At 36.6% G+C, this 27,474-nt stretch overlaps 1 protein-coding gene across 1 annotated transcript; it reads left to right on the forward strand.

Annotated features, from left to right (window-relative positions):
- Window positions 1-456: 456 nt before the first annotated feature.
- On the forward strand, window positions 457-27,474 carry LOC116169006 (paired box protein Pax-6-like; the record flags this gene model as incomplete). The annotated part of the gene is made up of 4 exons (XM_031485038.1): window positions 457-626; window positions 677-857; window positions 26,319-26,556; window positions 27,434-27,474. Coding segments are annotated over 4 exons (630 nt in total), but the record flags the coding sequence as incomplete, so codon positions are not given.

The following is a 27,474-nucleotide window of genomic DNA, read 5'->3' on the forward strand; positions in this document are numbered from 1 at the left end:
CTGTATACGTTTTGTATGATATGCAATGCTCAAATTGCTCTACTCTACAACATTTCTAACTCCAGAACTAATTGAGAGCTACCGTTACACTGTACATGACAACGTTTGGGATGATGTGCATTATGTGTACAATTTTTTTTCTTTTTCCAGGTAAAACCAAGATAGGCCAAGAAAGAAATTCTCTTGGTGGAGGAACGTAGGCAAGTGAATCAAATGATTGTCTAAAAACGAGATCCCTTTCGGTAAACGCCGCAGAATCACTACTGACGTGTCGTGATTTAGTTTTAAATCACGCCACATTCTGTGAATAGGTTTACCGATCGTGATCCCGTTACTGGCAAAGATTGTCGGTTGACGATCAGTCTTTAGCTACCTTCACACCGTTTGATTAAGCGCAGTATATATATTGCAATTACTCTCAGAGTACCCATTTTAATTGCTGTGGTATGACTGTGCCTAGGTCATAGCGGTGTGAACCAGCTAGGGGGTGTTTTTGTCGGCGGACGTCCATTGCCAGATTCCACTCGGCAGAAGATTGTGGAGTTAGCACATTCCGGAGCTCGACCTTGTGACATCTCAAGAATTCTGCAGGTCTCCAACGGTTGCGTCTCCAAAATTCTTGGAAGGTTAGTGAGTCTCCACTAAATCTCGATGTACGAACGATGCGTTATTATAGGTATTATGAAACCGGGTCTATTCGACCACGAGCAATCGGAGGCTCGAAACCACGAGTTGCCACCGCAGAAGTGGTGGCGAAAATATCCGCTTTCAAGCGGGAATGTCCTTCCATATTTGCCTGGGAAATTAGAGATAGACTTCTTCAAGATGGTGTCTGCACAAACGACAACATTCCTAGTGTAAGTAAACAACTTTGTTGACATTATAGAAGGTGACATTCCCGCATTAATTTTAATCCGTAAACGATACTAACTCCACAAACAACGTATCCTTTCGCATAAAAATCTAAAAAGAAGTATACGACAACAGTTGTAAAGAAACTTCTTGCGCATTTTAAGGAAAAATCCATATCGTTTTTGTTTTCTAAAATAGAGACATGGCGAGGGGACGTTGCCATGGAAATTTACATGCATCCAATAAACGGTTCTGCGAAGATTCCTCTTCCCTCTAAACGGTACTCAGAGTCGGACTATGCAAATTTATTGACACATTATAATATAAGGCTGGAAACAGCACAAATCAATGAGATTCCTTTGCCGTAGACAATCGCGGAAATATTAATTGGACAAAATTCGTGCAGACTTGAAAACGACGGCGTTGGTTACAAAATCTTTCGTCTTTCCCATTATCTCATAAAGTAATTACGAGCGGAATTAGAAAAATATTTAAATTCGTCCCTGTTGAGTCCTTTCAGTTTCCATTTAAAGAGCAGCTCCTTTATTACGAAGTAGATGGGGGTCGACTAATATGCGGATGGCTGCAGGGTGGAAGTTCTATAAGAGGCTCGTCACGCAGGTTAAACTGATGATTACAAACTGATTAAAAGGGAGCTGAACTGATGTTATCGCAAGCTTATACTCACGTTAAATACTCCTCTAATGGATGATTGATAGCAAATTGCTTTAACTAAAATTGTCGGGACTTGAAAATCATTATTAGAATTTTTTAATCGTCTTTACGTTGATTCGTCCCTCTTCTCGTCCTATTGATTGATTGCGCGTTACCGATTTTTCATACCGTAAAACAGATTAAAAGATGCCAGCTACGGTAATCTAATTCCCACCCTTCTTTACTATTTACAGGATTTGACTTCTAATCTCTAATTTCTATTACAATACGCATTTTAAACACGGTCCACAAATGAGATGAGCCCAAAAGCACCGAAAAGTTTCCCACGAAGTCCACTAATGGTATATGCAACGTAGTGACCTTCCAAAAGGAAGGTAAAGTATGAAATGGAAACTAATGAAAAAGCGCGCCAAGTTTTCCTTGGAGATCACTTAGATTAAATCACAAAATCACACGCCCAAGTGCCCTAATTTGTTAAAATGGTGTTAAAGCCCTTTGGCAAACTAAAAATGTGCCTAGAGACCAATAACGGTTTGAATGTGTAAGAGCTTAGTTACATTTTATAAGGGTTGAAGACCCTATTTGCATAAAATAAAATTGAACCTCTACGACACTGGCCAAAAATCCGAATATGACAATTAATTTGAATTTGCCACGGCTAGCTCAGTAATAAGAATGTTTTTATACCCTCAACTTGCGGAAGTCTGGCCTCTTATCTCCTCTCAAAATCTGAAATTCAAAATCTACCTAATGCTCTGGTTTTATTAAATCGTTTTTCTCCACACTGTACGGTTGTAAAATATTAGTTAGGTTCATAAAAAAATTCAAAAGATGATCACGAGTTGATGCTAAACTTGATCCTTATCTAAGCAGTTAGGTATATTTATCACATAATAAATTACTGGAACATTGTTCTGCCAAAAATATGCACACACCTCTGTATCCTAAAGAAAGCTTTAATCCAAGCAAAGGAATGGTTTCGCTGAAATTAATGCAAATTTTCCAATTATCAATGAAACCAAATAACCAAAATCCTTTGTTTGGATCCGATTATTATCCACCAATACAATATCTGTTTTATGAAAAGTAATTCTCGCGGGTCGATTCCTTTAGGAATATCAAAATTAATTCATATTAAATGACATGTAAGTTCCTAAAAATAATCGACCGCTACTCTATGCAAATCAAAAAATTTACTTACAGTGATATTCTCTTCTGGTAACAATTGATCTTATCTTGGAAAATGCCCTTTTTAGAAATATGGAAATGAAAAACAAAACAAGTATAAATTGTGCACAACTCTTGTACAAATAAAGCGCATTTTTTAAACCGAAATAACGCGATGTTTGGGTTATAAGGTGCTATATTTGTCGATGTTCACTTTCTTGCTAGATGATTAACGGGGAGGAGGCTCTTTACACATAACCATTTAAAGGTCGCCTGGCATACATTCAAAATCTAGGCTATATAACGCAACCAGAATGAAAACAGAGAAATTCTCCAAAATATTACATTTTCCCTTTGTAAGTACCTTCCTCCAACATCTTCGAGATAATCTCAATTAAGCTTTTGCATCGCCAGTAGATCTGTCTCGTCTAGTCGATACTATCTTCAGACACTTCATTTTCAAGATATTTCTAGAGATATTCGCTTTGACTTCACCGATAGATATGTCTTATGCCTTTGTGAGTACTTTTCTTCGAAAAACCGTTATCGAGATATTTAATCTTAAAGGGGCGAGGAGGAGCAGGAGGGGTATGGTTGTGAAATTAATTCCTTTTGTTGAGACCTTTCATTAGAGCACCATGATAGGATAAAACCAGTTCCACCCCCAAATCCACTCTTTTGCTAAGGGGTCAGTAAGATGGGCGGTAGTTTGTAAAAAAAACAGTTCACTTTGTTGGAACTTTTAATTAGAATACCATGAAAACCAAAATTAATTCTTCCCCTACCTGAGTTACCCACAGATCTCGAAAAGGAATCGTGCAGAAAAGTTATAATTTGTAGAAACCAGTTCATTTCGATGAGACCTTTCTTTAGAATACTATGAACGCTAGAACATGTGTTCACCCTCCCCCTCCCCCTCACTTGGGACCACTGAAGGCATACGTATGCTAAATCTAAGACCAATTGGTTGTCGTATGTAAAAGTTATACACGTTTCACTTTCAAAAACAGCATCTCAGGCACACCTTCAAGGTATAGACTACTTTCAAAACATTCAAGGACTCTAGGACAATTAGAAAGGTAGATCAAAACCGCAGAAGTGGGTCTGGACAGGCGAGCGGACGAACACACCAAACGCAAATAGCACATTTTTTTACTTATTAAATTGCGTTAAAAATGTCTATCCGTATTGCGAATCTAAGCAAACCGGCTTGAATTTCGCGAAATTCATACTCAAGATCGTGATTATGCACAGAAATAATAGGCCAAAGACCACTGTGATGAATTTAATTTTTCCCAATTTATTAAATAGATTTTGTTACGAGTAAAGGCACCGATTAATTGTCTTTAAACTCCGTTGTATACAAAATTTTATTTATCGCACAAGGCGCTGTCCATTCAATGACGTCACTCAACTTTGAAGCACTGGTTTTTAACTAGCCGTTACTATTAGCAATCCGAAAAAAGGAAATTTTTTGTTTATTATTTAATCCGGTTTTTTAATAGAAAAGCGGTTCTCTGACTGGAAAATGTTCGTCCCTCAATCGGCTACAGTTCGTCTATTCGCACGTTATAAAATTGCAGATACCCCACAATTTTTCACAAATCCGAATTTGCTTAAACGTTTCTCCACGACGTACTCGATATTTAGGGACTCTCGCCACTTAATATGTTTGAAATTTTGTTGTCCATCCTGGCTCGAAATGGAGTTCCAATGATTAAATAAACGGATTATTCCTTCCCCATGAAATTTAAATAATCTTATAAAAACACGAGTAGTTTCTACGTTTCCGTTATCTTCAGGTAAAAAATAAAAGAGTCGGTTGTAATTTACAATAGATGGTAAAAAATGTCGGTAATAGAGTAATTTAAAGTTGGAAATACTTGTTGTATCCATAGAAAATAAACAGAGGTAGTAATGTCGGGACGGAGTTCTATGTTTTTAACATCGTAATTGAGACCCAATTAAGGGCAGGTTAGTTGGAACCGCACGATTAATGTAGGAACATTACTGCACACGAGGGTCCCATGGGGGGTTGTTATAAACGGAATAAAAAAATGAATTACATTTCAAAACTTAGGGAAAACGGTGAAGCCGGAATTGGAGGTATATGAGGAAAGCAAAGTTAATTTAATTAAATAGATTACATTGTTTTAATTAACTAATTGAAGAACCTTAGCACGTGGAAGACGTGAAAAGTTAGGTTAAGACCTCAAACTAACTACAACCGATCCTTTTATTTTTCAACTGAAGATGACTGAAACGTCGAAACTAGGCGTGTTTCTATAAAATTATACATAACTATTATTACATTTCGTGGGGAAGGTGTAATCCGTTTATTTAATACTTAATATGCTTTTTACTCGAAGTGAAACCGCTTATCTTTACAGCGACTCAGGATCTTTTTTGCACTTTGGCCAAAAATGCCAACCGCGAAGTAATTGTTTCACACACCAATATTCATACGTGGTCGCTCCTAAATTTAAAACAAAAACCAGACTTAATCTGTTAAAGTGAGCGGACTGGACATCTTATACCGGGCACTGTTACAGATGGAGATGATATTTGGTTCTCGGTGTAATAATCATAAATAAAATAATGCACGGTTCGGCTCCGCAAGGCAACTGGTGCAGGTTCGGCGTCTGAGGCTGCCCGCGAATTTACTTCTCACACCATTGTCACATATACAGTGAGTTTTTTTAAAATGCGAACATAGGAGTTTGCATGCAATGTAATTCCCCTATGTTCGATTTTTAAAAAAACACATCAATCTATGAGGTGTGCGCGGTTCACATTCCCAAAACGCGCAACTTGTGTGACTATGAACAGCAACTCATAGTCTTTATGATGAAGAGCACTCGGTAAGATTTTTTTAAATAAGCCATGTGAGGCCATAGCAACTTTAGGATAAATTTTTCTTAAACTTACGATAACTTGACTTCACATGGCACGCACTGACATCACAATTCATTGTGAACCAACCTTCAATTATTTGTAGGTCATGTGCACCTGGTATTCTACTAATTTAATCTATTCAATACATAAATGAAGAAAATAAGAAAATAAATAACGCAAACAATTACAATAAATGTTCGAAGTATGTCCTCGTTGACATTCTAAATAATAACCTAACCGATTTCGTAATTAAATTGGACGGCGGTATTTTTAAAAATGTGACAGCTGTCAATTGTACCTACTACTCATTTGAACTATTCAATAGATTGATGTGTTTTTTTTTAAATCGACCATAGGGAAATTACATTGCATACAAATTCCTATGTTCGCATTTTAAAAAAATTCACTGTTTATACCCTTTCTCCCAGTATGTATAGTAATGAAGTTCCGCTGATCGACTACGACGAATCGTTTATAAGGTTAGCGCAACTCTTACTTTATTTTCTTTTTGGACGAGTGTAAGTACATTGTTTACATTTCCATGAAATATACATTATTATTATTTTGGTGGGTGTTTCTTGTGAGAACTCAGGTCTAGCCTGGTTAACTAATCGCACGGATTAAAATCAAGTAACGATTAGTGTCTGTGAAGTTATGTAGGGTCCTAAAAAAATAAAATAAATAAAATAAAAATAAAAATTCACACACTCACATTGGAAATCTAGAGATAGTATGTAATTCATACTTACCAACATAGCTATTGATGGGCACAATAGCCAACGCTATCAGGAAAGAGGAAAACAAAACAAAACAAAAAAAATCATTATAATAATTCCTGTAATTTTATTAAATGGAGTTTATTGTGTAAGTGTTTCTTTGGCTTTGCGTTTGGGTTGAATACGAGTGGGTTGTGATGATGTGGTAGATTTCTGTGAAGAAGGAGTTTTGTGTTTCTTAACTTTGCTAGGACGTGTAACTTTATTGGGTGGACCTGTCTTTGTAGTGCATGTTGCGTTACTTGTATTTATTGCGTTTGTTTGTTCAGGAAGTTGTGTTTGTGTGGTTGGTTGAGTTAAGAGTGGAGATATTACAGTATGTTGTGTGTCATGTTGTGAGTCTAAAGTGCTGTTTAGGCTTTTGCGTTTGGGTTGAATACTAATGGGTGGTGGTAATGTGGTTTGCTTCAGAGGTGAATCTCTGATTGTAGTATATGTTGTATCATTTGTTGTAGGTACTTGTTTGTTCGGTAAGTTGTATTTGTGTGTTTGTTTGGGTTAGAGTTGGAGATATTACAGTATGTTGTGTACCGTGTTGTGAGCGAGTACTGTTGTTTACATGTATACGTTGTGGATCATTTGTGTATGTAGTATCTTGGGTTATGTTTAGAAATTTACGAACAATATGGCATGTGTTGATAATGACTGCTTTTTGTAAATGTTTGTATGTGTTTTTGTCTAAACCTAATAGTTGTAAATTGTGGTGTATTGTCTTTGGTATAACTCCGGTAGCACTAAGAATAATGGGAACTATAACAGTAGATTTCATTCTTCATTGCGTCTTAAGCTCGATTATTATTATTATTATTACCGGCTTTTTTAGATTCGCATGCAGTATAGTAACTGCGATCGTATAGACAGGTCTGGAAACCCTGTCGTTTCAGATGAGGCTCCTACGTGTCGTCAGACTCGTAGTTCCTCACTTAGCTACCAGGGGGCGCATGGATCGAAGTATGTTGTCAGGATTACACCGTGACTACGCAGCGGGTTCAAATCCGCGCCGCACGCGCTTGTTCTATACTTTCATTAAATTTATGCGACAACCTTTTGTTTTAAACATTTTAATTAAAAGGAACGATGATAGTTGTAATGTCACAATGGAGAAGATACTACGACAGACTGAATTTATACGAATAGATGTGCGGGTTAGTTGTAGGCGGAAATTAGAGATGGCGTTGAAGGCAAAGTCGGTTTTTTCTTTATTATATTTTTAAGAAACAACATTTTGTGATCGCATTAATCGCAAGCATTTCCGCATCTTTCGCCATTTTAAAAAGTGGAGTTTTTTGTTTAACACTTTCGTGCCCCATCTTGGATTTCGGCATAATTCACGGTTTCGTCATTTCTCTCTCAAAGCGGCGGTTTTTTTGCGTAGAATTTCAGACCTTCGGTACTCCTTAAGGCCAATTCACATTATCGGCAGATCACGGTCCGGTCAATTATTGTAGTGTCTGTAATGTTCCTAGGGGTCTATCAAGCCGACATTGAAAACGTTGGCTTACCCTATACTTACCGTTGGCAACTCTGGCAAAAAAATCTACAAGAAGAGCCACCTACGATGGACGTTTCGCGGCACTTTTGAATGGATGGCAGTCGGCTTGATATGGGTGGCACGAATGAACTCCTACGTTGTGTAATCGGTTCTTGTATGTGTTGGGATGTGAGACATAATCGGGAAGGGAATAAAATAAAAGACAGAACCTTTGTGCGTAAGAAATGACAAGAATAAATAAATATATTACGCACACAACAAGACCATGTCAAGGAAACCTTCTACGGGACAAAAACCCCGGCATAGGCCACACAAATACATGAAATAAATCACCGACAGCAATAAATTGCAAGAGAAAATACACATAAATAAAACATCTCAAATTGTTGTATAATAAAAATCAGATAATCAAATCAAATGCAATTAGACAAGTTCATATAAAAACAAAATACACAAGGCATCATGAATGCAGTGGAAAACACGATAAATCAATTCAGTACAAAAACACATCAAAATACCTGTACGGTCAATTGAGCTAACACAACTCGTAAAATAATACATTGCATGTACATAGGAAACATGTAAATGGTGTGGCTCTACTCCAGCCTTCAGTTAACATAATTTTATTTAACACGAAAAGTACATGTGAGAATGCCAATAGCAAGTATTCATGCGAAAATCGATAATCGCTGAAGCAAAACATATTTGAAATAGTGGAAATGTTAATGAGAGGGCCCCTACTCGCATTGCTAAGATGATAAGAACTACAATCCGCACGAGACGAGTAGGCAACAGATACAGCAATAGATCGAACTGTATTAGGTACCAACCTACTCCACGGAGACAGAATGAACCACTCACGCACACAAACATCGAAACATCAAATAAGAGAGCCCCCTTCGTATAGCTAACGCACAAGAACTGCAGCGCGCCACGAATCAGAAAGTAACAGATACAGCGAACAAAAACTCTATTAGGTACTTCCCTCACGGAGTAGTTACGAATCAATCGAACAGAGCAACATCGCACTGTTAATCAACTCCTCGTGAATACAGAAATAAACGCTTAATAAAACAAATTAATGGTATAATCACCTGTACAGTATAACAAACAAACATGATTCAGATAACGGTACTCAAAGCAAAGGCATGGAGTACGCCATGACTAGATATCGTAGCAAAATCAGCAAAATGTAAATAATGTCAAATTGTGGCAAGAAATTCGATTATTAATAGCTAGTACAAGAAAGGATAAAATGGTTACTACCTGTAAATACACCTTCAAAACACCACCACCAAAATAATCAAGAATCAAAAAAACCGGGAAAGCGTGATGCCTTCCGTCGACCTCGTCGCCATCTTCTTCATTCTCCCCTAGCTTCGTTACCAAAATCCCCTAGTATTCGGCATCTGCGCAAAACGGTCGATTGGTTATATACCGAGCATAACATATTTTTGTTACAGATGTAAAGGTGTGTTGCATAACCATAAGGGTGGTTTATCGCCACGTGTATTTCTATGAACATGTTCTGACCGTGACCTGACCGTCAAATGTGAATATTCCTATTGAAATAGCATGTTACAATATTTTGAGCGGAGCGTGACCTGAGCTATAGTATAAATGACCTTTATGTTTACTAGTAAGCCATAACCTTTGCCATAGAACATTCCTCAACTCATGCGCCACCCATGACAACTTTTGGTATACTACCCGACAGTCGCCGCGTAAAGCCTAGATTACACGGGCTTAGTATTTATCATTAATACTTTTACTCTATGGTATCATTAAACAGCTGTTTATAATGAGGTCCCATCGCCAACTCATGTGACAGTTTGCCTTAGACCATATAGTACATGGACTGCTAATTGTAACTAAAATATGGTCAAGGACATCGCCTGGGTATGTGAGTTTCAGGGTAAACGAGTCTGATCGAAGTTGTCCGATTAGACACGATTTGAAACTGTCAACCTATAAATTAACAAACGTCAATTGATTAATCGCCTAGATATCCCAAAAAAAAGCAAACTTATTCTTATTTGTGGACGTATAGCAAATAATGAAGAGTATTTAAAGCTTCCCGTACTACGCGGGTAATATAAAGCTGCTCTTTACGCGATTCGAGTGGTGTTCATACGGCTTTAGTTTACCCTGAGATTCACATACCCACATAGATATATAAATACCTAGATACAGCCATCCTTAACAAACGTACCTCGGTTTTTAAAAAACATATCAAAGAAATTTGTACATCTCTCCATTACTTTCTAACCAAGAAGAAACATGTTCTATCTCTTTTTATTGCATTAACCACTATGTCGTACGCGAATCGGACGCTTAAAACAAACTTAGCGCGTCCCATAAGTCATGTGACAGTTGACACATTTCACGATCGCGCGAAATCAAATCTAACTAAAAATATTCGCCCTAAACATGATGGGCGGTTTTTTCACTAAATATTATGTAATTATTGCGTTATCAATTGAATACGAATAACATTAGTGCTTGCCATAATGATAGACGCGTCCATAATTGTTATTCCTGAAATAGTTTTATTACATAGAGCTACGCCATTCAAATTTGGGACTATGTTTACCTTGTTTGGCATGATGTGCTGCAGTGAATTCATTGCTGGCTTGCAGAATATCAAAAAAACCGTAAGTAAGTAAAGTTTATGTTCAACAATTTAATTTTAATTGCATGGTTGTAGGCGTAATGGTTACGGAGATTAAGTTGCGACAGGAAGTGAATTCGTTTCCAATTATCATTTTGGCCTATATGATGTTGATGCAGTGCGTTTGTATCATGATCACAAAGAAGGATCCGTGCAATATTCTTAGGAAAACGAGATTTATAGACTGTGTGTGCGTGCAATATCAAATTTTGGTCGCTACGCGTCTTGCCTACCTTTCGGCATATGTCCAATCGGTGGGGTTTCTTTTTGAAATTATAGTGCTAATTGTAGTAAGTAAGCTACACGTGTACATTTATTTAAAATAAATACAACATCTTAACAATGATATCCAATTGGTGATAATACTCATTTAGTGAACATTCATTACGTTTCTAAAAGTTCACAATCCGAATCATCGTCAGATGAAATTGACAAATCCGAATCATCACTGTCATTATTAACACTTATTATAAAGTTCAGAAACATCAACCAATATAACTTCTCTTTTAAATTAATCACTTTCCACATGTTCACACACTTTCTTCGAGTTGTCAGCTGTAATTTTTTCAAATTCTTCATTTGCCAGCTTTCTAAGTAACATCTTCCATTTTAAATGTAACATTTCTTGCTGCTATGCGATTTAAATAAATAAAAAGGCGGTTTATTTATGTTGTAAAGTCTCAAATCTGATAATTTTCTGTGTGACTTGTGCGAACAATTTGATTGACAGTTATAATAAATAATGCGAATCTTGTCTTCCATGCTCAGGGTACCTCTATAAAGGATAGCGCTATACGTAATTAATGTGCCGAAAGTGATGGTAATAGATGGTACGTCCTTTTGAACTATGTTGGGGTATGGCTGTATCTATGTATTTATATATCTATGCATACCCACGACTACAGTGCCCTCTATCCGTGACCACCCATTTTGTATTGAAAGCATAGGGCGAATAGCAGTCCATGTACTATATGGTCTAAGCAGTTTGCCAAAAACTCAAACCTAACCTCAAACGCACGTACTCACTTGTCACTTACACTTGCTAATGCATGTTTACAGGACTCCGCAGGCGAGAAGTAGACTTGTGGTTGGGGTACCAGCTTGTCACTTAGTAAATAGGATGGCTTTTTATATTCACTTGCACTTGTCAAATTTACTGATACTTGGCACTAAGTATGTAGCTTGTTTACATGTGCAAGTGCGAGTGACAAGCACCAATGGACAATGAACAAGCCCACGTAAACTACCGATAACGGCCTCACTTCTCACATAGGAAACTCGCGGTGTATGCGACCGTGGTACTAAACACTTCCAAATGTTTAATTGGCAATTTTTAGCAATGTTTGTACTAAAGTCACTAGATATAGAAAGTACCGCAATCATCCGCCATTTTTGGGCAAATTTGCTGCAAACTTAAAAAAATTGACAAATAAAATCTGAATAGCTGTAATTTTTTATAACCTAACTTCATAGTACTGTCATGTTTTATAAAAATATATACAGATATCTCCAAACAGGTGGAACAATCCCTAACATTAAAGTTACTAGAATCTGGTAACTTCCGCCATTTTTGGGCAAAAATCATGCGTTCTCTCTCTAACACACGAGCCCAATGGATTGCGGTACTTTCTATATTTAGTGACTTTAGTTTGTACTTATGTCTGTGGCTTGACGCTAAAAGGGCCATTTGCTGTTTTGAGTAAACCCCTGCATTACGTTTATTGTCTTGCACTCTTGCATATGCTAAAACGGCCAATGTCAAATTCAACCAATAGCCGGTAAATAGAATGTATTAGTAGCCAATGTCACTATGAATTCATTCAATCATCTTCTGCTAAAGGGGCCAAAGTTTACTTTGGCCGTTTTAGTGACAACTTATGTTATTATTTTGTGAAATATACAGCAGGCCAATGTAAGCCAATGTCTACATTGGCCCTTCTAGCTCCAACTGACACAAATGTATTCTAGTGACACCAGCGACATTGGCCGTCATAATTGTATTAATCACTTTGACTAGTTTGTTGTATGTGTAATTCCAGTTTTAAAGTGAGTGTTTTGATTAAAAGTAATGAATATGAATCCAAGGACAAGCAAAATTTCTTCTTGTTATGAGGGCCAATGTGACAAAAAAAACATAAAAAAACCATAAATTTTGTGCAACAAGGGCCAAAGTCATTTTTTTTTTCAAAATGCTTGAATTTTTCAAAAAACTAAAAACACTATCATATTCTGCTGAAGCATATTAAATGCTGAGCCAAAGTTGGTAAGTGAAGCTTGGACACAACTTAAGCTGTAGTTAAAAGTATTTTAGACAAAAACTTCAACTGCAATTTTCTCAAATGTGAAGATTTTGACATTGGCCCTTTTAGCTTCAAGCCACAGATGTCTAGCTTTTGTTTGAGATCAAAATATTCGCCGATGAAACTTTAGATTGATAACTAACGTTCACCATAGCTTCTTCTTCCTTTTTCGTTATATTTCTGAAGCTTTGGCCAAACTGTGGTACGTACCTATATCTTTCCGCATTGCATTATTTTGTTTAGGTACTTAGTACGAAATGAATAACAAGTATAGGTAATGGGTTTTGACTCAAGGGTGTGCCTACTACACTTTCCAAATGCTCTTTGATATGAAATGATTAATAATAATGTTCCATTTTTTAAACAATTTTAATGTACCTACCTATTTCTGTAAGTAACGAATGTAACAAAATTATTTCGGTTACCTAATCATGCTAGCAGTCGGGCGGAGTATGGCCGACTACTGAACAAAATCAATGAACACAGCCTGTCGATTTAAATTACCCCGGTTTTTTTTTCAACGAGTGTTAATTAAGTATCCTGAAGTAACACTGCCCTAAAATACATCTACAAATAAACTAAGAGCGGCGAGGTTAGTGCCCAAGTAACTTAAGAGGTATAAAAACAGAGAACGACAAGCGTCAGAATTCAGATGTCTCAGATACGAGAGATAGCCAACATTTTAAAACCTGATTCCTTTCGCTTGACTGGCTGAATCTCCTCCAATCAATGCAACGCGCCCCCCGTTTTGCAAGCGAGACGTACCGAAAAATGTGTCTCTAATCCAGAAAAAGGTTGTATACTTTTCTTATAGAAACACAGACGTAACACAATTTAAAAAATATATGTATCTACATTCCGTGCCTAATAAATATAAGCGTCAGCGACGTTTAGACGTCCTCGATGCTAATAATGTTTAATGCATGAACTTCCTCACGTTTTCTCTTCGTTTTGCCCCATTATTTTCTGGGAAACCGCAACTGTGACACCTCGGAATAACACAGAATTTCTCTATTTATTCTGTTTTTGAATGAGAATTACGCATCTAAGTCCTGCGTAGTGTATTTTAATAATTAAGGGTTACGGAGTCGACGAGATCTTTATCTTATAATAACAGTAAGTAGGTACGCACGGTGTTAAGTTATTTTATAATATTAACGACCTTAACTTCAAAAGGGGCTTTTGCGCGTGATGCTGATGCGATATTGAAATTTAGCGAACACGACGTATGCATCATATTACATACGCCAGACAAGAAATAGTTTGATAAAGTTTCGCTATAGGAACATAGCAGGAATTATGCTGTGTAATGGGAGGGTCGCAGGCAGCAAACCGTAAACACGAGTGTGAAGGGTGCATAGATTTAGGCTATGTTTGCGAAGAAAGCTCGACTTCGTTCCCGATTCTAGACTCTTGACCTAAAGCAAATATTGACAGAAGAATCGATTTTATTGTCGCTTTTAATTATCATTCTTTCTGTCAACAAAGAAAATCTTATTATATGCTTTACCTTTATATAGATACAGTGAATGTTTTTTAAATGCGAACATAGGAGTTTGCATGCAATGTAATTTCCCTATGTTCGATTTAAAAAAAAAACACATCAATCTATGAGGTGTGCGCGGTTCACATTCCCAAATCGTGCAACTTGTGTGACTATGAACAGCAACTGATAGTCTTTATGATGAAGAGCACTCGGTAAGATTTTTTTTAAATCAGCCGTGTGAGGCCATAGCAACTTTAGGATAAATTTACGATAACTTACGATAACTTGACTTCACATGGCACGCGCTGACATCGCAATTCATTGTGAACCAACGTTCAATTATTTGTAGGCCATGTGCACCTGGTATTCTATTAATTTGATTTATTCAATACATAAATGAAGAAAATAAATAACAAAAACAATTACAACAAATGTTCGAACTGGCCTCCTTGACATTCTAAGCAATAACCTAACCGATTTCATAATTAAATTGGACGGCGGTATTTTTAAAAATGTGACAGCTGTCAATTGTATCTACTACTCATTTGAACTACTCAATAGATTGATGTGTTTTTTTTAAAATCGAACATAGGGAATAGTTATTTACCTAACAAGTTCGGTAAGTTAATTTTCCCGCACTTTGTTTGCAGCACGACCGTAGGGAGTGCTGCATTTAGTGCGAATGCGGGAAAATTCTTTCCGAAAGAGTTAGGTACAATATTTTTTGTAACGAATTACGTAAAAAAAGGTCAAAATTAATAAAGTTTTGTAAATTAGCTTTTTTTTAATCATGAGTTGGTAACACAATCATATGTTTGGTTGGTAACATAATTTTGTAACTACCCACTTTTAATAATGCACTGGTCACATTTAAAACTTCCACATCTTTGGTTAATACATATTTTGCCTTTGCAATGAGTGCTACTACTGGTCACGGCATTGCATCGTTTGCACTGAATATCTTGAGTTGCGTAAATACACTCGTTACATTTAAAATCCTTGGAAGCTTTGTGTGTGTTAATATGTGCTTTCTTAAACTGCATATGCGAATAGTTGCAGAATATCACTGGTCACATTTTAAGACGTTTTAACAATAAATTTTACTTTTTCTTGAGTTCCAATTCTGAAAAATAATTTGATTGCGTTATAAGTTCTTGTTTATATATTTACGTAAAACTTAGTGTACGTCTGTTTCCGATTAATCGCACTAAATACTCTCAACCAACGGTTTAATTGATTTTACAGCAGATGACAGTTAATCATGACATGACGTTCGTTGACTTCAATAAGTACTACCAACCGAAGAACGCGCATAACCCCTTCTCTCCAGCGGAAACTAAAAAACACCGCGATGCGGGAAAGTCGTTTTCCCGTGCATCGAGGATGCTTGGAAACATTATCTTTCCATTCAATGAGTACAAAAAATACATTGCATGCAAACTCCTATGTTCGCATTTAAAAAAAATTCACTGTATACTTAGCTACCTTCTATGCCTTATAGGAATGTTTTCGCATTATTGTCTGAAATTGATATATGTATGGAAAGTAACTTTGCTTTACCTGTCCTATAAGTACATAGCTAATCAGATTCTCATATAACAACAAAATAGTATATTAAGATACGTGTATAATCAAGTCTTTAAAGCACGCGCAACGAGTTTAATGGCACGACGTGAAGCAGAATGCCTTTAACGTTGCAAGTGCTTTAATGACCAATTATACACGTGTATCTTATAGTATTTTTTATTATACCTACAGATTTAAAAATATGAAATACCATGAAATCATATTGACGTTATACTCGAATAGGTACATGTCTAACTAAGTGGGCTGGGTGTTCGTAATTTCACGATTGCCATGGAAATGTCACTTGACATTTGCTTATAATAGTACATTATATATCAAGGTAGAGAAGTCCACTATTATTGCCTGAGCACCAAGATTACATCTCGAGGCGCTTGCGCCGAGGGGTGTAAGGTGCGAAGGCAATAATAGACTTCTCTACCGTGGTATACAGGGTGGTGACTTGCGTAACGCATCATAGGGATTTCAATGTAAAATTCATAACATGCGATTATTGGCTACCCAAATTATTTTAGAGCAAAAATGTACCTATTATAAGGTTTTTTGTAGAAAAAAATTTTTTACGTCAATCAACCGTATTAGTTTTCAATTTTTTGCATAATAAAGACGGAAAATTGGAAAAATAAAACCCGCATCTTTTCAATAATCTGTGATGCCATGGAATTTTATAATACAAAAACTACGCCAATATCCGTCATGCCATGGAATGTCTGCTATAAAACAAATCAAATTCTATCACAAAGTATTATATTTAGAACAGCGAATTCAACATAAACAAAGACCAAATTATTAAAAACGGTTTCCTAATATAACAATTAACAATAAATGTTCGAATAAGTCACCATTATCTGCAAGACAGTAACCAAGTCGATCATAAAATCCATTTCGAACTGCTGCTAATTGATAACTGGACATCTTCTTGTTTTAGAAAATTCCATGGCATCACAGATTATTGAAAAACATGCGGGTTTTATTTTCCCAATTTTCCGTCTTTATTATGCAAAAAATTGAAAAGTAATGCGGTTGATTGACGTAAAAATTTTTTTTCTACAAAAAACCTTAATACATTTTTGCTCTAAAATAGTTTGGGGAGCCAATAATCGCATGTTATGAATTTTACATTGAAATCCCTATGATGCGTTACGCAAGTCACCACCCTGTATATACTATTTTTTTCACTACTAGCACTTGAAATCCTCAAAATTAACATATTATATTGATAAGAGAGTTAACGGTTGGACAGAATTGTTTGTTTCTTAATTTAACATGTCAATCAAGTACGTGGAAGTACAAGTCAAACAGGCCGTATTTTGTTCTGTCATTGAGATTTTTCAAAGAGTAATTTCGTTCGAATTTTTTCAAAATGTGATAATTTTAGGTATGTAATTTCTCTGGAAATTGCGAATGGTGGCAATTATTCGTTTTAGAGAACTTGTCTAAACGTTCATTGAGCGAAATTTCGGGTTGTGTTTTCTAAAAGTGACAGCGTGACAGTTCCCATTATTGACTACTAGTTAATAATAAAAAATTATTAACCACTTTGAACAAATGCCGAGAAAGCCTACTTTACAAGTGGAAAAATGGTTAATAATCATGTCATCAGACGCTAGTAGTGAAAAAAAATCATTATCTTTGTGAATGAAACGATTTCCGTTGAAAGAGATAATACACCGTCCATTAAATCGCTTGTTGTAAAATCTAAACAAACGTTGGTAGGTGTAAAATCCAAATCCAGTAAAGCCTATTATAAAGAATACGAACAGTTGTTTCCATGGATGAATAGGAAGTTACTTACGAATAAAGTCTTAAAACCATCGATAATGCTGGCATATATGAAGGAAATGTCAAAGGTATTTAAATCTTCTATCATTTGGTGCATTCATTCAAAACTTCAAACAATGCTGCGATTAAAAAGTGGAACAGATTTGGAAGCATACCCTAAATCACGCGCGTTTGTGAAAGCTTCAACCAAAGGATAGGTACAAGCCAAAGAAATGTTCTGCATTTATAGAGAGCGACCAAAGAGGATTTTTTATTTCACCCAGATGACAGCTTCAAAAGTCATACTTGAAGTATCATTACTTAGCAACTTTAAAGCACGTGTGTTTTAAAGACACTTTTTTCGCACGCATTTGAGTGTTTAAAACGGAGATTGTGATTCAGGTATAATAAAAAAGTTGTTAATTTTATAGGTACATATAATTAACTATACTTTTAAGTTAGTATAGGTAGACAGGCGCGCGGCGCAGTGGTTGATATTCGGGAGGTTGTGGGTTTGAATCCCGCTCCCGACTATACTATGTCTGGGGTTTGACAAAATCTGCCGATTATCATATCAGTGGCTAGCGCACAAATACCACCTGCACACCTGCGCATGAACTTTTCAGGTTCAGCCGTTTATCCGGAAATGACGAGTTCAGGCAGACAGGCCAATAGGCGGACATAATCGAGATTTTGTTTGATTTGGGTTCAAGTACTTCAAGACGTGTATTTCCGTCAAAAAAAGGGGCGGGGGGGGGGGTTAGTAAAGTACGTGCGGGTGGTAAAAATGCACCTCCGAAAATGACCGCTCATGTTATGAATTTATTTGAAACGATTGATTAGGCCAAAGCGGACGTTGACCGATTTACATTCACGGTCCGTTCACGGTGCGGCCAATTATTATAGCGTGTATTTCTTATGAAATGTCCACATAATTATGTGGAAGCGCGGTTCAATCACGACTCGGCGTTTCTTTGGAGAAATTCGCGATTCAGATAAACAGTGAGACCTCTGGTGGCAGTACATTGTAATTAAATTGATAGGAAGAGACCGCCTTTTGGTTTACTTACAATGGCCAAATTGAACCAATATTGTAGTTTTTACGGCTGTAAAAATAAATATCTTGCAAAAATTTCATTTATGATCAGTCTAATTTCGGTACTCACGTTAAGTATAGCTTAAATCGGAAAGGTATATCCGCATTTTCTACGATTAGGTATGTGTATGCCACAAATAGTAAGAAAAATTTAAATCGCCATTTATTAAAGCACGACACATGGAAAAATACGTATTGTTTATGTTGTGGTCAGTGCAATTATCCCACGAATTGGTAAGGCTCTTTTAAAGCATAAGCGACGTAAGAGAATGTCGGCGAGTTGTTGTAGAGTTGTACGAGTGCGCTAGAAATTGAATGATAAGTTGTGATCTTTGTATGTAATTGGAAATTTAAGTTAATTGCGTATTCGAGTTAATTCAAGACAGCCTCGAATTCTTAATAAAGAGCCCTTTCAGGTAGGATAGGTCTCAAAATCGAGACCATGCCGACGTCCGCCTAGACCGATAGTGTGGACAGTTCGATTGCACAATTCGCGATTTCGATTGGGTACCTGTAAATCAGTGTGTAATCATGACCAATAAAAGCTTGCCGTCTAAAAATATGCAATTGTTCGAAAAATTTTAATTTTGCAGCAAATCTTCAACATATTCTGAAACGAATCTGCTGCACTGTTGAATGGGCCAAACGGTATCTGAACACAATCATTCGAAAAGAGTCCCCTTCCCCTATAACTCAAAACCTGAAATTCAATCCCAGTAAAATCAAAACAATTTGGAAGATAAATACCTAATAGCTATTTATATAACTAGTTGCAAAATGAACGTGTTATTTTGCACTAGATGTGTGCAAAAAACATCGATCCCATATGGTGCAGTTCATTTGAAGCTGAACTCTGGTACTAAGGGTCCCTGATTCGAATCTGGGTTCGGGCATGGATGTTTGTAAATGTATAGTGGATTGAGTTGGTAGAGCAGTCTTGGCCCCGCCCACTCAAAAATAAAGGTAAAAGCAAAAAAACACAGGGTTTTGCATCGTATTTATATAACGATCGCTCAAAAATGAGTTGCTGTCGAGTCGCCTTTGGAAATTCAAGTTAAGTACGATATACCCATGATACAGGGTGATTCCTATAGTACCTGCCACCGTTTGGGAGCGTATAGGGGGTGCCTAGGGGAGTATTTTGATATAGGACACTTGGGGTCGGAAATCTAAAATAAGGGCGCCAGAACCAAATTTATCTTCTGGAATTTCACGCCTGTATGTAGGCAACCCAACCGACCGACGTTTCGCGCGGAGCGATGCAGAGCGAGTTAGCGCGAGGAAGCGACATGGGAGGGAAGGAGGGAAAACGACAGTCAAAAGCAATAACGTTTACAAGTGTTCAACGTGGCCACCGTTGTTCTCAATGCACTTCCTACATCTAGCCAACTATTATTATACTATTGCCATAGTGTTTATTCACTTGATACGCGTCGTTGCAGACGGGATTTCGTGGGTTTAAACAAAATTCTGATCAAGTGTCAGCCACACATCGCCGCCTGAGATCGCTCCGTGTGCACCGCCGGCCGGTTGGGTTGCCTACCTACAGGCGCGAAATTCCAGAAGGTAAATTTGGCTCTGGCACCCTTATTTTAGATTTCCGACCCCAAGTGTCCTATATCAAAATACTCCCCTACGCACCACCTACACGCTCCCAAACGGTGGCAGGTACGATAGGAATCACCCTGTATAAATAAAACAAGATATGCTAGATTGCCGTTCCAAATTCGTCCAGTTCGCGCATGACGTCACGCGGTGATAAAATTTGAATTTAAAGCCGGATTTTTTCTTAATTCTACTACAAATACTAAAATTTCTTAATTATAATGGTTTAAGGGAAAAAGAGTGTTGAAATTATAAAACCTAAACGCAAAATATGCCGAAAAATATCGAGAGATCGTTAAAGACCACCTTTAAAAATGCTATAAGCTATAATTAAGCGCACCATAAAAAGAGGAAATGCAGGCGTTTTTCATAATATGGTAAGATACCTAGGTACTTATGCTAAAGTAGGTATCTAAACATTGTGGAGTAGATATTAAAAACGAAATGACTAATATAAAATATTGAATTATGTAGGTACACAAGTTATAATTTACTAGATTCAAAAACGCATTCGATAAGATAAAAATATATTGAATTATTGTTCTTTATTGCTAGATAAATTGGTAACATAGAATTTAAAAAGTAAATCGGACATCCGGAAGTGTAAAGGAGTAGGTACAAAAAAAGACATGTTTGCTATTAGAATAGTCTCAAGTTATTTACAAAATATTAACTAAACAAGCACACATAACATATTAAATTAGTAATCTCGTGAACACTGAGATATGAGCTTCAGTAACCAGTGTTATAATACTTAATCTTGCCTCAAAACTACCACTTTAAGAAACAATTTTTGAGTTTTTTCTTTTTTTCGATTTTTTCGGGGGGTATAGCCCAGTAGTTCAAACCGCAAATTCCGTTCATAAGACGACTCGTTAAAATGTTTCGAACGTACTCTGGCAGTTTTCACATTAATGTGACCTGATGGCCGGTTACAAACTAACACCCAACTCTTTTGAATATTTTGATCATTCGGGAACCGGAAATCATTAGATTGCTTGAAAACTGTTTTGATCCATTAGCTGTGGTACATCCAACCACGGAACACCTCATTTTGTTGTAAAGTAATTCACAAATTCCAAAAAAGCACCAAAATCTACACTGACAGATAATTATATTTAATTTGAAATTCCCCGCGTGACGTCATAACTCCTCCTACATGCGCAATATCATATATTTTATTGTATCATGCGATATACCATGTAAGCAAACATTCCAAAGGTGACTCGACAGCAACTCATTTTTTATCGCATAGTACAAGATTTTTGTAATTCAGACAAAGACAAGGCAAGCTGCTCAAAATTTAAAAAATGGAAATATGGAGACGAAATCTTCTTACAACCGTTTATGAAAGATAATGACAGTGACATCACTGGATATATCCAGTAGATGGATATATCCAGTGATGAGACCGATGATGATTCCACAAAAGCTCGAGTGGCGGAAAATGCTTCCGAAGCACATGATACGAAAGTAACAGTTGCCAAGGGGAAAGACCCACCAGTATCAATTGTAGTAAACTTGCCGCAAAGACGAGCACCAGCAAAAAAGAAGAAATAAATTCACCCTCCGTCTAAAATATAAGCAATAGGTGGTAAAATGGTAAATCATCAAATGTAATTTTTCCGAAAATTTTTTAGGCGTTGCTTGACTGACTGGCCGCTGGTGTGAACACGACCATATAAATTACTTGCCCGTAATGGGACTGGGAGCGTGATCTGACCGTAGCAAATGTGAATCGGCCGCTTCGGATGCGCACGACGCCGGTAATTGGACGCTCATTGGCTCATTTAATTTTATTCCGTAGCGCGCACTCAGACTGAGGCCGCATCATTTTCCGGGATCATTTTTTTATTATTAATCAGGTTAACTCAGTTCATTTTTCATCAACAGAAATTTAATTTGAAGGTTAATCTACGGGGAAACAGGATAGATTGACTGGACTAAGAGGATAGCGCATTTTTCATATGTAGCTTGCTCCCATCTATTATGCGGTAGCGCTTTTTGTTCCGTTCTCAACAAAATTGCCAAAAAATGAACCAAGACGGAAATGGCACAAAAGCGCGCTTTACCAACTTATACTAAAATGAAGAACAGAAGGACAACAGAAAATCTAATTTTATTTCTGTGCATGCAGTGTTTTGCAGTTTCCCAGACGAAATGGGTGCATAATTGAAAACTTTGCCCGAATTTGCTGTCCTATGGTGGATCTATATCTATGAAACGAGACATCAACGAGCTTTCGCGAATATGCTTCTACCCCATTCACAGGGGCGAATTTTACGTTTGCAGAAATGCCCTAAAAATATATCACACTTTCACTTGCATGGGCCTTGCCAATGGGAATCATTTAGGTATTTACCTATTGCTCAACGAATTTTGACACTTCCTTAAACGAATCGATACATAAATGACGATTTTTGCTTACCCTAGGTAAACTTTGAATTTTTGGTGTACACTTCTCTGAATTAATTTGAATTAACGTGAATTAATTTATAATTAACTACAATTAACGAGAATTCATGTGAATTAATTCGAATTAACGTGCAATAATTTGAATTAATGAGGAATAATTTGAATTAACGTGAAATAATTTGAATTCACGTGAATTAATTTGAATTAACATGAATTATATATAATTAATTTGAATTTATTTGCACTTATCTATCACTTCCAAGAAAGACTAACTTTCGTAATTATGAGCCGATTTTGACCAAACTGTACGGGCTGGTGTAAGTCATAAATATCTCGGTCCTATATGTTAAAATGCTGTAACTTTTCCTAATTGTAACCAATTATGACTAAACTTTATATCTTGGGGGGGGGGGGGCCCTATCGAATGACATGCAGTACGTATGTTTAGTTTAGGATGCGCGGAAGTCTACCTTTAAAGTAATTAAAGTAAATTAATTCGAATTAAAGTGAATTTACTTCATTTAAAGTGAATTAATTTGAATTAATGTGAATTAATTTGAATTAACGTGGACTCTTTTGAAGTAAGGAGAATTAATTTGAATGAATGTGAATTAATTTCAATTATCGTGAATTAATTTGAATTTACGTGAATTAATTTGAATGTAAATGTTAGTGTACACCAAAAATTGTACTTGTTCCCCATTATGCATTACATGTCAAAAATTTAAGAGCGTTACTGCGTTAGTAAAACCTTTTTCGATATTAGCGTAGACGAATTAAACAACACCTCGAGCAGACGAAAAATAGAAATGTTCTTAAATGTGAAAGGAATTGTTAGTTTGTATGGTTTTATAGACTAGAAACGAAGTTTTTTTCGTTCGCAGATAGACAGACATACAACGAAAAATTGCGGATATAAACGCGTGAGTCTAGTGACAAAATATCGAAGGATTTCTCAGTATTACCATCACTCTTTTAACGCGGCTATATTTATGTTAACGTTGCAAAATGCATTACAGTCAACAAAAATGCATCAAATTCATGTCTTGCGGTCATTGAGATAATGCTCTTGGTCTTTTTTCCAACGATGTTGGTGCATATAACGATATTGGCTTGTTTTGATCAAAATACATATGGCTCCAAAACTCAAAATTTAAGTGTAAAGAATAATATTGGGTAAATTTGGTCTTAACCTAGACCACAGAGTAGAGTTATATTGAATTTTTACACATCTAAGAGTCATAGGGAATAATCTAGCGACAATCCGAACTCGATACATGACCTGGAGAATGAAATATGTTGATTTTTTTTTATTGAGCTTACAGTTTTTGCTGTTTCCAATTCACTCAAAGTCCTGAACGTATACTTTTCTTCCTGTGGGAGTCAGCTTTCTGAATTAATTCCTACCTTACTGTCCATAGTACCCGTACGCCAAATTTCAACACGATCGGTCACTATTAAAGGATTTGTAGAGCACACGGACGGGCTGACGGACGGACGGACAGCAATATAAAATTATAAAGGAGATGAGGATCCTTAATAAATCGACATCGCATGAAACAAGAACTATATTTCACATTGTGATTAATATTTAAAAGCTAATATGCGATATGCGCGTATCTATACACGGTGTCCATTTTTCGAGTACCACTATGGGGATCTCGCTTATCTTAAGAGATAGAAATTTGGCACTCTTCGCAGAGAATGAAAATTGTATTTTTAGGAAAAATGTGATACTGAACCACCGCATGTGTGATATATCGTTGTAAAGAGAAAACGAGACGTAATCTCAAAATGTCAAAATTCAAAATGGCGCCCTTAAGAAAAACTAAAGGTGCAAGGCGTTCTCCGTCATCTTAAAAGTTATTAAAAACGGGATATGCCATACTCGAAACCTCCATTGAAAAGTCTGAATTATGTGTTACTTAGAAATGTTTATAGTGGGTACTATTATAGTTTATCATGATTCATGAACAAATTAAAAACGAAAATTAGAAAGTTATTCGATATTTTCAAAACTATTGATGATATTTTATCTCTTTTCAGATTGTTATTCATCACGGAAATTCGCAACTTTGCCCCCATTTAACCAAATTTCTATCTCTTAAGATAAGCGAAATGCCCATAGTGGCACTCGAAAACTGAATACCGTGTATATCAAGCTATACAACTTAAGAAAAAAGTTGAAGGATTTATGATAACACTTTTAGTCTATAGTGCAATTATTCTGCATTTATAAAAACGATCGACTTCGATATTTCATGCCATACCAACTTTGATCTAAAAGTCTGATCCCAGCGATAGAATGAATATTTATGTATCGCCGAAGAAAGTTTATTGAAACTAGCCTTCAAAAGAATTGCTCGAATCTTCACACAACCCGTTTTGTTCTGAAAAATAAAATAAATCCCAAACTGAAGGTGGCCGTCGTTCTAAAATGAATGCTCTCAGGTGTTTCCACAGGTCTCACGAAATGAAACGGGAAATGGCTATTTAGCGGAAATAAATCACTTTTCGTATATTGGGGTAGATATTACAAAATTGACGAATGGTGTGACCGATGAACCGCAACTAAAATATGCGACCGTTTCATAAAAAAGTTTAAAAGAGAAATTTAGTTGTACCGCCACCCTGAAAGGCGTTTTATTCTTTTTCACAGGAAGTAGCCCAAAGGGTGCGTTTACTATATTGCAGTATGCAATGTGTAATAATCTACCGACGCACGTGACCGTCACGTGGCCACGACCCGGCGCAATATTCGGCTCCTTTCAGCTTCATCTAAAAACCTTATTACGTTATCCTAAAACTTCGATCAGTAATAAAATATAAAGAGGGTGTGCTTCTAACTCTAATCGGTTTTAATATCGTCGCCTTCGCATAATCCACATTATAGATCATTTGTCGAAATTTTGAATTAGTAAACGATTGCGCATTTCAAATCTCCCCTGGTAAAACGTTGAGTTTGAAAAGGGCATATGCTTCAAAGTGTAGATGGATTACATCTTTAGTTTTTAGTATTAAAACTAAACAAAAGTCTTGATGGGACCTGAGTATGAGTACCAATTCATTAAAAGTCGATGTCGATGCCGTCAATGGTTGCAGGTCACATAAAGCACGGCAGGGAGCGCTCTATTGGCACTCTATTCATAACGACCCCATGATACCCATTATGACTTTTTTCTTCGATCTTTTGTATTTTCTCTAAAAAGAATGCTTGCACCGAGTCGACGACTTCGAAATGCATTTGGCAGGGCATTTCAATATAAAATCGGTTCTTATTAATCTTCCGTACGTTTATTTTCTATTTCTCTTCGACGCATTTCTAAAACGCGTACGACTATAGTGGTAAATCCGGAACGGTGTTTCCCATGTAACGTGGTCTAACCAATTTGTCAACAGTCCACTTAGAGAGATTGACAGATGAAGAAAACAATCCGCAGTCAAACAATTACGAGACTAGCACAATGTACGCAATGGTTTAACGATATAAGCATTACCCACGTTTGTTACAATTAGCACTTACGTCTCGCTCTCTTTGTTTAGGTATCGTCAATAAACAGGGTGCTACGTAACTTAGCTGCACAAAAGGAACAGTCCGCGCAACAGCAACCTCCCGTAGCGTCCACCGCGGATATCGTTTACGACAAACTTAGAATGTTGAATGGTAGCCAGGGAAGCTGGAGATCGACGCCCTGGTATCCATCGGGAAGCAATCCGTTTCCACTCCAACCGCTCAGTCCGCCATCCACAATACTCTCGGATGACCTTAACTGCAAGAAAGGTAGGTGCATTTTTCGTTTAGAAATAAACACGTTCAAATTTTTGTTGAATTATATATGAATCCACGACGCTTGAGACACGAGCCGCACTCAAGGATCCTAAATAGGGAAACAGTGAAACAAGGAAAATGCACTATTGTCATTCGCTTGAATGCAGATATATACCTCATTTTCCAAATCTGGCTTAACAATAAAGGAAAAATCAATTTGATATGAGACCATACGTTTAAATTGCACAGCCCTCTAAAAAATCAATATTAACTTCATTGAAAAATCTAATTCCAAAATTGAACTAAACTTACTACATGGCCCTTTTCTATTAATAATCTAACAATTCCCACTAAAAATTAAAAATTACGTAATATCTATTTTTTACAGTCAACTGGCAATCTTAAACTGTATATTGCTGTGTGCAACGGCAAACGGTCACTAGTTTAATTTAATAAAGTGGCTCACAAAAGCAAATAACATGAAACTGTTAAAATCTAAGATCGTAGTTTGGGCTCAAACTGTTCATTTACACATTGCTTAAATTTACTGGATAATTTCTGGAATAAAAAAATTAACACTCAGGGCCAGAGACAAATACCACGCTACAAGCGCTCAATCGAAGCAGATCAAATAAAGACCTAATTACCTTGTAATGTCAATAATCCAAATATCCAGTCTACTGAGATTTCCAACAGAAGCGTACAAAGAAAAAACACTAAACTGAAGTCGCCTCAGAAACTCCTGTTCTTAATGACAACACTTTTTATCCGAATACGTGACACAAAACTTCTCTTTAACTCGAATTCGCAATTCAATTTAACACGACGTACTTAAAATCTCTTAAGTCACTAACCAATGTTCTTCAATACACAAACTGACGCTCTTTAGTGCATCCGAAAACCGAGAAGCCGGGAGCACTGCTCCAATAA

This window comes from Photinus pyralis, unplaced genomic scaffold (genome assembly GCF_008802855.1).
Source record: "Photinus pyralis isolate 1611_PpyrPB1 unplaced genomic scaffold, Ppyr1.3 Ppyr1.4_LG4, whole genome shotgun sequence".
Taxonomy (NCBI): domain Eukaryota; kingdom Metazoa; phylum Arthropoda; class Insecta; order Coleoptera; family Lampyridae; genus Photinus; species Photinus pyralis.